At 38.1% G+C, this 12,119-nt stretch overlaps 1 protein-coding gene across 1 annotated transcript; it reads right to left on the bottom strand.

Annotated features, from left to right (window-relative positions):
• Positions 1-769: 769 nt before the first annotated feature.
• LOC118722932 (cell surface glycoprotein CD200 receptor 1-like) lies at positions 770-11,475 on the bottom strand. Its single transcript, XM_045585202.1, has 4 exons — positions 11,454-11,475; positions 7,556-7,873; positions 7,187-7,435; positions 770-888 (listed from the first exon to the last, which is right to left on the bottom strand). The coding sequence occupies exons 1-4, from the start codon at positions 11,473-11,475 to the stop codon at positions 770-772; spliced, it is 708 nt and encodes a 235-aa protein (XP_045441158.1).
• Positions 11,476-12,119: the final 644 nt, after the last annotated feature.

Raw genomic sequence — 12,119 nt, 5'->3', positions numbered from 1 at the left:
TAGATAGATAGATAGATAGATAGATAGATATAAATATAGAGATAGAGAGAGTTTAAAACAGGCCTTTCAAATTATCACATTGGGTTTCTTATAAACACAAAGGCATCAAAGTAACAGGAGCAGTTGAGTTAGATGTTGAACTCGAAGGATGATTTCAACTGGCTGAATTTTTGTGATATCTCATCAAATTTAAATTGACTTCCAGATTTTTATTTTTTTGTGCTCTAGGAAAAAACATAAGACATACAATTATGCTTGAATAAATACAAGCCTTCCGAAGTAGAGAAACTTGGAAGTAAACACTTAAGTCCCCCATGAATTTTCAAAATGTGGTCTAGGATAGGTCTCTCCTAGGGAAAAGCTGCAGTAAAGCAGAAGCTCTTGTTCCAGCACTGCCCACCTCTGCCTCAGCTCTCAGTTGTTAAAAAAAAAAAAAAAAAAAAAAAAAAGCTTTTATTCAGAATAAGAGCTAAGAGTATAAACAGAATGTGCCAAAAAATGTACCAAGCTTTACCCAGGACATTGTAAACTCAAAGTTTCACAATGATGTCTTTTTGTTAGTTTCTTTTGCTTTGCTTTTATTTGTCTGTGTTGTTGAAAGTATTACAGACATCCCCTTTTATCCCCCCATTGATCCCCTCCAGCCTGCCCTTGCCCACTTTCCATGCCTCCTCCACACTGCTGTCCATGGGCTATGCATATATGCATATAAGTTCATTGGCTAATCTACCTTGTTTCTAATGAGTTTATATTTTTCGGGCTTCAGTTCCTACCGGCAACCATTTATCCTCTGGAAGTAGGTGATTCCCACAATGACCAGGACGACCAAGAAGATAGAGGCTTTCAGATAGAGTATGATCAGTAATTGTGACACTGGAAATATCACACCTTTAAACAGAGGCAACACAGACAGGGATAAGGAGTCATTTCAAAGATTCTTCTAATAAACAAATTAAAGCTGCTAGTTTAAAAGAGCCCTTTAAAATAGTTCTAAAAGTTAAGATTATCATAATCAAAACACTTTCTAAATTAGAATTTGAATGTTGTTAATGTATCACTCTTTCATGACAGAGTTTAGGAATCATGACTGTATTTTACAAATAGTTGATTCAATTATTTTCTGAATGAATAAGTGCAAGTTGGCATTTCTAATACTTCCCAATTTTATAATTTTTTAAAGAAGGAAATGTGCCCTAGCTAGTTTGGCTCAGTGGATAGAGTTTTGGCCGAAGTACTGAGGGTCCTGGGCTCAATTTCAGTTAAGGGCACCTGCCTTGGCTGCAGGCTTGATCCCTGGCCCTGGTTGGAGTGCATGCAGGAAGCAATCAATTGATGTGTCTCTCTCACATTGGTATTTCTCTGTCTCTCCCCCTCCCTTCCATTCTCTCTAAAAACCAATGAGGGGGGGGGGGGGAATATCCCTCAAATGATAATTAATTATTTTTAAAAAGGAAATATACTTTCTAATTTATTGTGTAAATACTAGTTTTAGGGGCATTATTCTTAATATTTTGGACATTAATAATACTTTCCACACAGTGAGGTGATCTTTGTCACTGAATTGCTATAATTCCCCCGTTATCATTCCTTGTCTTCCTTTCATTTATTCATTTGTAAAATGCCCCCTCAGGAATTATTGAAAAGATAAAATGGGACCAAGTAGAACCATTATTCTGAAGTTTTTTCTCTTAATAAAAAATAACCATCCATTAAATAACCGGCTCAAATACTAAAATTAGAATGCTGTCAGACAATCTCCTAGGCACAGTAAAGGAAGAAGAGGAAGATACATCCCAGCCCTCAAAAAGCACACAATCCAATTTGGAAAGTCAGATCCATACAAATGAAAAGATAACTCATAAGAGAGCAAACAGTGCTAAGTGAGTATTGTAAATTATAAGGAATAAGAAAGCTGAAGCAACTCTAACTGGGAGGTCAGGATGAAGTAGGATTTGAACTGGGCCTCATTAATAACAGGATTAATTAGGTTAAGAGAAAAAAGAACTTTTCAAGAAAAAGAAACAATTTAAGCAAAGATTTGAAAATGAGTGAACAACTAATATTTGGAGAATCTTTAAGATAATTCATGAAAGAATTCATAGGTGAGCATTAACACCTCAAATAGTGAAGAATTAGTGAGCTACATTACAGCTATTTATATATTAATATACAAAGAAACATCCTTTCTCCAGTCATTTTCTTCTAATGTCTCTGCTTTCTTCTTTATATTCCCCACTCCATCATTTCTTCAAATCATGCAAACTGAATTTGTTGAACACCAGAAATCTATTGATATTATTTGTGTAAACCATAACATTCTGTTGTGACTATCTGCAGTTATTAAACTAAGAAGAAATACATAAGTTCCTAGAAAAATATAACCTTCCTAGTCTAAATCATAAAGAATTGGTAGATCTAATATCATATTCAATGGTGAAAAACTGAAAGCTTTTCCTCTAAAATTAAGAACAAGACAAGGATGCCCACTCTTACCATTCTTATTCAACACTAGAGGCCCAATGTAAGAAGATTTGTGCACTTATGGGCCTTGCTTCCCCTGGCTGCAGGCACTGCCTTCTCTCCTGCCAGAGCCACCTTTCACCCGTGGTGCACAGAGGCCCAGAGCAGCTAGGGTGGTGCGGAATGCGTGCATCGTCCCCATGGCGATAACACAAGCGTCCTGCCCCCAGCCACTCAGAGCCTGCATATACAAATCAAACTGCCATATTTGTTAGGTTAGTTTGCATACCGACTCCTGATTGGCTGGTGGGCATTGAAAAGGTACAGTCAACCTGCAACTTTCACTTTTATTAGTGTAGACTATGAGGCCCAGTGCATAAAATTTATGAACTGGGGGGGAGGGGGGAGGGGTGGTCACTCAGCCAAGCCTGTCCCCTCTAATAGACTGGAAGTCCTCAGGAGATGTCCTCCTGAAGGCTTAGGCCTGCTCCTGTAGGCCAGGAGTGGCCTGGGGCATTCTGGACCCTAGCCACTCAGGGCCTACAGAGTCTGAGTGGCCTGGGTCCCGAGGATGTTCCTGGGAACCAGGCCTCTGTGTGCCTGTGTATGCAAATTAACCCACCAGCTTTGTTGTGTTAATTTGCATACTCACTCTTGATTGGCTGGTGGGTTTTGTGGAGGTATAGTCAATTTGCATCTTTCTCTTTTATTAGTGTAGATAGTTCTGGAAGTTCTAGCCTGAACAATCAGGCAAGATAAAGAAATAAAAGGCATTCAAATTGGAAATGAATAAATAGAAGTGTCACTTCTTGCAGATGACATGATTCTGTATCTAAAAAGCCCTAAGCCGGAACTGGTTTGGCTCAGTGGATAGAGCATCAGCCTGTGGACTGAAAGGTCCCAGGTTTGATTCCACTTAAGGGCATGTACCTTGGTTTCGGGCACATCCCCAATAGGGGGTGTGCTTGATTTTCTCTCATCAATGTTTCTAACTCTCTATCCCTCTCTTTTCTTGTCTGTAAAAAATCAATTATATATATATATATATATATATATATATATATATATATATATATATTAAACCCTAAGACCTCTACCAAAAAAAAACTATTAGAAACAAATACAGTGAAGTTGCAAGATACAGAATCAATGGAAAAAATTCCACTGCTTTCCTATATATTAACAATGAAAATTCAGAAAAATAAACAATTTCTTTTACATTGCAACAAAAATAATAAAATACCTAGGAATATACCTAACAAAGGACATGAAGGATTTATATACTGAAAACAGAAATGTGTTATTAGAAGGGATTAATAGACACACTGAAATTGAAAGATATTTTGTGTCTTGGATTAGAAGAACCAACATAGTTAAATGACCATATTACCTAAAGCAATATACAGATTTAATGCAATTCCATTCAAGATCCCAATATAGTTTTTAAAAATATATAGAACAGCCCTAACCTGTTTGACTCAATGGACAGAGCATTGGCCTGCGGACTGAAAGGTTTCAGGTTCGATTCCAGTCAAGGGCATGTACCTTGGTTGTGGGCATATACTCAAGTAGGGAGTGTGCAGGAGGCAGCTGGTGGGTGTTTCTCTCTCATCAATGTTTCTAACTCTCTGTCCCTCTCCCTTCCTCTCTGTAAAAATTAATAAAATATATATTTTTAAAAAATAAAAAATGTAGAACAAAAAATCATCACATTTGTATGGAAGCACAAAATACCCCAAACAGCCAAAGCAATCCTGAGAAAAAGAAGAATGAAGCTGGATGTTTCATACTACCTGACTTCAAATTATACTACAGAGCTACAATAATCAAAATAGCATGGTATTGGCAAAAAACAGACATAAGAACAATAGAACAAAATTGAGATCCCAGAAATAAAACCATATATAAATAGGCAACTAGATTTTGACAAAGGAGCCAGAAACACACAATGAAGGAAAAAAGCCTCTTCAATAAATGGTGCTGGGAAAACTGGAAGCTACATGCAAAAGAATAAAACTGGATTACAGTTTGTCCCTATGTACAAAAATAAATTCAAAATAAATCAAAGACTTACATATATATCTGATACAATTATATAGTAGAAAACATAGCTACTAAGCTTTTCGACCTTGAATGTATAGAACATTTTTTGAATTTGACTCCAAAGGCAAGGGAAGTAAAGGCAAAATAAATGCATTGGATTATATCAAACTAAAAAGTTTATGAACAGCAAAAGAAACCACCAACAAAATAAAATGGCAACAAACTGAATGGGAGATGATATTTGTAAAGAAAAGCTCCAACAATGGATTCATACCATTAATATATAAAGAACTCATACAATTGAACACCAAACAAATAATTCAATTAAATTTGACAGATCACCTGAACAGACACCTCTCCAAAGAAGACATACAAATGGCCAATAGATATACGAAAAGATATTCAACTTCACTAGCTATTAGGGAAATGCAAATCAAAACACAATGAGATACCACTTCACACCTGTTTGAATGGCTCTTATCAATAAGACAGGTAATAAGTGTTGGAGAAGTTGGGAAGAAAAAGGAACCTTCATTAACTGCTTGTGGAAATGTAAACTAGTATAGTTATTATGGAAAACAGTATGGTGGCTCCTCAAAAAATAAGAATAGAGTTACCAGGTGGCCCAGCAGTCCTTTTTCTGGGTATCTACCAGAAAACTTAAAAACACTTATTCACAAATATATATGCTCCCCTATGTTCATTGCAGTATTATTCCCAGTGGCCAGGACATGGAGATAACCAACGTGTCCTTCCATAAATAATTGAAGATGTTGTGCATATATACAATAGAATACTACTCAGCCATAACAAAAGATGAAATACTGCCATTTGTGACATCATGGATGGACCTTGAGAACACTATACTAAGCAAAATAAGTCAGTCAGAAAAAGCTAAGAACCATATGATTTCACTCATACGTGGGATATAAAATGTAAACTCATACACACAGTCAACAGTATGGTGGTTACTAGAGGAAAGGAGTTAGTAAAGGGTAAAGGAAGCAAAATGGAAGATGATTTGACTTTGGATGGTGGGCTCACAATGCAAAATACAGATCATGTCTCATAAAAATGTACACTTAAACCTAAATGATCTTATTGACCAATGTTACCTCAAAAATTTTAAAGAAATAAATCAAATAACAAAAACAACACCCTTCTAAACTGCGTCTGAACTTTGCCCAGTTTCAACCACCAATGCATCTCTGCTTGTCTCCTGTATCTGGCCAGCTATTTACTAGGACAGAAAATGGCCATGAAGGACCCAGTCCTAGCACAGAGCTATAAAAATAGCCTCAGTCCTAGTACAGAGCTCCACTTCCAGCTGTAAAAATTTATTTTTATTTTTTTAATCCTCACCTGAGGCTATTTTTCCATTGAACTTTTAGAGAGAGTGGAAAAGAGAGAAGGAAAGACAGAGAAAAACATCGATGTAAAAGAAACACATTGATTAGTTGCCTTCTTCATGAGCCCTGACTGGGTTGGGGAGGAGCCTGCAACTAAGATACATGCCCTTGACTGGAGTCAAACCCAGGACCTTTTGGTCTGCAGGCTGATGCTCTATCCACTGAGTCAAATTGTATTGACCCACCTACAATAATTTTTCATGAGAACTATAGTAACAAGTATGATAGCCAATGAGAATTAATATAATAATTAGCACTGACATTTATTAATATTAATAACTAATATTAAAATAATAAATGTTAAGAAACTAATGTTAAGATAATAAATACAGTGGCTAATATTTGAGTACCAACTATGTGTTGGGCACTATGTTAAATACCTATTATTATATTTAATTAACACAATCATTCTATGAGGCAGTATCATCCTCCTCTTTTAACAAATCAAGAGATCATGGAATAGAGAAATTAAATGTTCAAGATCACACTGCTGATAAATTAGAAACTATATTATGCTAAAGGCTTTGCTCTGGAACAATATGAGGAAATGGACCATGTGATTTCATTTTTTATTACAAATTTTAAACATATAAGTAACTTTAACATATACACTGAGTGGCCAGGTTATTATGATCTCTGAATGCATAATAATCTGGCCACTCAGTGTATATCTTATATAATAAAAGGCTAATATGCAAATTGTCCCCTTGACCAGGAGTTTGACCAGCAGGCAGGCTGGCCAACTGCCCATGTCCCCACCCCCTGGCCAGGCTGGCCGGACCCCACCCAGGCATGAATTCATGCATTGGGCCAGATTATTATGAAATACTAAGGGGCTAGATTATTATGATCTCTGAACCAGAGATCAGTGTACTTTGTGAATGCATTGATGAACTATCAATAGTTTCAGATGACAAAAGAGGGAGAAGGAAAACTTGTCTCTTACTAAATCAAGGTAACAATGTGGTGACCACTATAAGAAATGATCTCAAACGTAGATGCCTATAGGTCACTAAGTTAGCAAATAATAGTTCTACAGCTGACACACTGACAAGTATTTAGAGACTGGCCAGTTGTGAGATTATTAAATTAATTCCTTCTATTTGATAAATAAAACAAACAATTGCTCTGGCATGCAAATACATTTCCTAGTTAAGTTTTAGAAAATATATACAACTTAGGAGTTCAATCTTTCTTTACCTTGTCGTTGGTTGATTCATAATCTTTTATGGTTGAACATCAACTTTACTACTCAAAAAGAAACAGGTGCTTACCATGATTTAGCTCTATGGACAGACTCCAGTTGCCAGTATCATGGGAGACAGAACAGGACACAATAGACACATTGCCATCCGCCCAGTGGCACGTGCTCTGGACAGTCACTGTGCCATTGCCCCAATCTTTGTGCTCAGGGACACAGTCTCCCACTGGGGTCCAGGAGATCCGGGCAGCCGGCCTCCCCGCAGCTGCCTTGCACACCGCAGTTCTATTCTCGCTTTGAAACAGAGTCACCTCAGGGGCCACTGCAGAGATGAAGAAGTAAATGCTTTAGTCCTAACACATTAGACATGGAATTTAGAGAGGAATTCCTTTAAGTCCCAACTCTGGTTTTCTGAATCACCCCAATGTACAATGTTTCTTACCTAACACTCGGAGGTGATAGTTATTCTGGAAATTCCCATCAGGTGCTGCCACTTCACACCTGTAATACCCCTCATGAGTGATGGCCACTGGGTCAATCTGAAGGGCAGGAATCTGGTCAGGTCTGTCGGGCCAGGTCATTCTCTTGTCAGTGCAGTTTGTTTCTATGGTCTCATTTGTGTCTCTCCTGTGGGTTCTGATGCAGAAAGGCTTGTCTCGGAGGGTTATTTCCCAAATTGTTAAAAGCGCATTTGTCAACACGATAGGAGGGCAATAGAGGTAAGCCTTTGTATCCACCAGCACAGGCAGGGAAGTATCAGCTGGACACACAGAGACACACACACACACACACATACACATACACACAAGAAGAATAAAAAAGAAAATCTTGTAAGAAATTGACGTTACATTTTCCACATCATATTACAAAACATCGTATTAGAACATTATTTTGCTGGTGGTCTTATTCCAAAAATATTAGACTTACATAGAAAAAAAATTAAACACTACCAAAATACAGGGTGTCACCAAAAAAAAAATTATGCATGATTTAATAGTTGACAACTCACTTTTTACTCTTTTTCAGGTTTAACTGTTTTAAAATAATGGGTGAATAGGAGAATCCAAGATGGCAGCATAGGTAACACCTCACACAACAATTTCAATAAAATACAACTAAAATAAAAAATGAACATTACCCAGAACTACAGGAAAGTCGACTGACTGGAAATTCTACAATGAGAAGGAAAGAGAAAACCAGAAGGAAAATCAGAGAAGCTGTAAAAGCCTAAGGTACAGAGACACCTTGCACACACAAGAGGACAGAGCCGGAGAGGAGCGGGAGGTTGAGTGCCGGGCTGGCGTTCCCTAACGGGAAGGAGATAAAAGCTCCAGACTGTGCTGAACCCCATATCCAACAGCACTGAACCCCAGTATTAGGCCAGACCCTGGGGACCCAGGTTCATACAGAGGGAGCCTGGGCTGTAAGGCCGAATCTCAGGGGAGCAGCGAAAGGCAGAGCCTTGGAGGCATGCACGTTATGTGCAGAGGACGGACAGTTGACTCTGCTGCTAGATTGCCCTAATGGGGAGGAGACAAAAGCTCTAGACTGTGCTGAGCCCCAGTTCCGACTGCACTGAACCCCAGTTCTAGGCCAGACCTTGGGAACCCAGGTTCATACAGAGGGCTCCCAGGCTGTAAGGCGGAAACCCAGGGGAACGGCAAAAGGAAGTCCCGGAGGCCCGCACATTGCTCACGGAGAATGGGCAGTTGAATGTGCTGCTGTATTGCCCTATCAGGAAGGAGACGAAAGCTCCAGACTGCTCTGAACCCCACTTCCAACCCCACTTCCAACTGAACTGAACCCCAGTTCTGGGCTCATTGGGGGAGAGTCTAGACTGTTTGGGAGCAGGCAAAACTCAAGGGCACCTTTCTCTCAGAGATGCTTGCAATGAGTACTGAAGGACCCTGAGGAATACAAAGACTCAGGAGCCTCATAGGGCATGGTTGATGGAAGCCAAGACTGTAGGCTCCACCCTGAAACCCTGCCCCATCCAAGCTGAACACAGAGACTTTTAAGGCTACCAATTCAGGGAAGCTGCAAAAATGTCGAGACAAGGAAACAGATGACAAACAAAAGAAATGGAGGACAAAAAGAGACTGGATATAGAGTTCAAAACCTTATAAGGTTTTTCAAGAATTTCCTGGAAAAGGCCGATAAGACCTATGAGGATATGAAAAGGGATCAACTAGAAATATAAGGGATCAACAAGAAATAATAAGGGATCAACAAGAAATAATAAGGGATCAACAAGAAATAAAGAATACATTGTCTGAAATAAAAAATATTATACAAAGTCCTAAAACAGAATGGAAAATCGCAAGAAACAAGTCAAAGATTTGGAACATAAAGAGCCAGAACATACTCCTTCGCAGAAGCAAGAAGACAAGAGAATCCAGAAAATTGAAAATAATGTAAGAAACCTCTGGGACAACTTTAAGCAAACCAACATCAGAATTATGAGGGTCCCAGAAGAAGAGAAAGAGCAAGATACTGAAAACATACTGAAAGAAATAGTGACAGAAAACTTCCCCCACCTGGTGAAAGAATTAGGCCTACAAGTCCAGGAAGAGCACAGAACCCCAAACAAAAGGAATCCAAAGAGGACTACATCAAGACACATCATAATTAAAATTCCAAGAGCAAAAGACAAAGAGAGAATATTAAAAGCAGCAAGAGAGAAACATGTAGTTACCTACAAAGGAGCACTTATACGATTGTCAGCTGTTTTCTCAACAGAAACCATGCAGGCCAGACTGGAATGGCAAGAAATATTCAAGGTGATGAATAGCAAGAACCTACAGCCAAAAATAATCTACTCAGAATCGAAGGCCATATAAAGAGCTTCACTAATAAAAAAAAAAAAAAAGCTAAAGGAGTTCATCACTGCCAAACCAGAATTATATGAATTGCTGAAGGGAGTTCTTTCAGAAGAGAAAGAAAATAAAGATAAAAATTATGAACAACAAATACATAACTATCAACAAATGAATCTAAAAACCAAGAGAATTAAAAAATCTGATGAACAATATTACCTGGTGAATATAGTAGAATCAGAGGTATAGAAGGGGAGTGGACTAATGATTCTCAGGGAAAAGAGGAGTGAGGGGAGTGGGAAGAGACTGAACATAAACTGTGCACCTATGGATGAGGACAGTGGGGGATGGGGAAAGGGCAGAGGGTGGGGTAGAAACCTGGTGGAGGGGGAAAAAATTAGGAACTTTTGTAATAATATGAACAATAAAGGTTTATTTAAAAAAAAAAAGAGAAAGAAATAAAGAATTTAAGACTCAGAACTAAAAAAAAATATCATTAGTCAACAGAGCCAAATATCAACAGTAAATGACTGAAATTTCTTTTGAGAGCCAAATTTTTTAAACTTAAACTTTTTCTAATGCCACTTCTTCAAAATAGACTAGCCCAAGCAGTGCTATTTTGTAGAAGAGCCACACACTCAAGGGGCCATAGAACCGCATGTGGCTTATGAGCCACAGTTTGCCGACCATGGACTAGGGTGATTGCACCTCCTAAATGCACTGAGGAGAGAAAGGGTAGATTCCAGAACCAGCAGTCATATCCATCATTTCTGGATCCTTTCTCTATAAATATCTCCCAGTCTCACCCAGCAACAATCCCCTAGTTTAAGTCCCAATTACCATTCATCTAGTATCTAGCATGTCAAACATGAAGCCCAAAATTAATATTTTTGTGACCCAGCTAATATAATAGTATGTAAGAAAAGTTTTATAAAAAATTTGGTACTTAATTTTTATAATATCCTCTTATGAATAATTATTAATAATGAACTACAATGTTTGTGAATGACTGATAATTATTATCATATTGTATTCAATTCCCTTATGAGCCTTTCACACAGGCACACAATTTCTTTCCACTAATACTAACAGAGAGTATATTAGCAGCCAATTGCCACATCATTAGTATTGGACTGACTTATTTGGTGTGCACAGCAGGAAATATTTTGCTTTCTAAGAACAAGAAAAGTAGGTTAATTTGCATTATGCTTATTAATTTATGCAGTTATTCCATGTCTGGTAAGTTAGTCTTCAAGAAAAAAAACACTAATTTTTATTAAAATGTTCTATTATTTTATGTTAACCATTACTCATTTATTTTAGCCTTTTATATTCAGCATGTCTGTATTAAAATACACCTACGTTTCTATGAAAATTGAAGCTTTTGTTTTTTTGCAGCCCATATAAACTTAAACCTTGTTTATTTGGCCTGTGTTAGCCTTTCATTTTGACATACTTGGTCTACATGCTGTAAAGCATCCTAATTCTATCTCTGTCTCAAAACTGTCTGTCTTCAATTCATACCTTCCATTGCAACCAAGTACATCATTCTATAACACAGATGTGATTCACACAACTCTGAGACCCTTCAGAGATCTCTTCCTTCTTGAAGAAAACGTTTCAATACCTTTGTGTGGCTTTGAAAGCCCTCTTTTTCAAAATGACTCACCTTCTCATCACTCCCTACATTGCTCTCCCACTTCAGAAAGAAAACTCCAAGCACAATTGCATTTCTGTGTCTTTCCTCACATGTTCCTGTGGTCTGGCATGCCCTACACAATGTTCTTTGTCTATTATAATACTCCTTACTCAAGTGTTTCTCTTCAGAATGTGCAAATCTTTTGACTTTTTTATTCCAATACTCCTCTTTCTTTAAAACCCAGCTCCCGTGATACATCCCCTGTGAAGCCTTCTCTGAGCCTTGGTGCTCACAGCTCCCTCCTCTAGACTCTGGCACACTTGGTATGACAGCTGTGCCTATGTCGTGTGATCCCATAAAACTGAGCTCCCAGGGGCTCTCTCATAGTCTTACTCATCTTGCTCATCTTTGTGTTCCCAGTAATGTCAAGATGGATGCCTGATAGAGAAAGCTCCACAATTTTCCAATGGAATTCAATTGCTTTAGGGGCTGAGGGGGAGGGTCATTCAGGGTTCATAACCCCACAGCATTGAGGTCACCATATTCTTCAG

Source organism: Pipistrellus kuhlii, unplaced genomic scaffold, assembly GCF_014108245.1.
Source record: "Pipistrellus kuhlii isolate mPipKuh1 unplaced genomic scaffold, mPipKuh1.p scaffold_m20_p_2, whole genome shotgun sequence".
NCBI classification, from domain to species: domain Eukaryota; kingdom Metazoa; phylum Chordata; class Mammalia; order Chiroptera; family Vespertilionidae; genus Pipistrellus; species Pipistrellus kuhlii.
The sequence above is the reverse complement of the archived record's forward strand: the minus strand, read 5'-3'. Positions and strand labels throughout refer to the sequence as shown.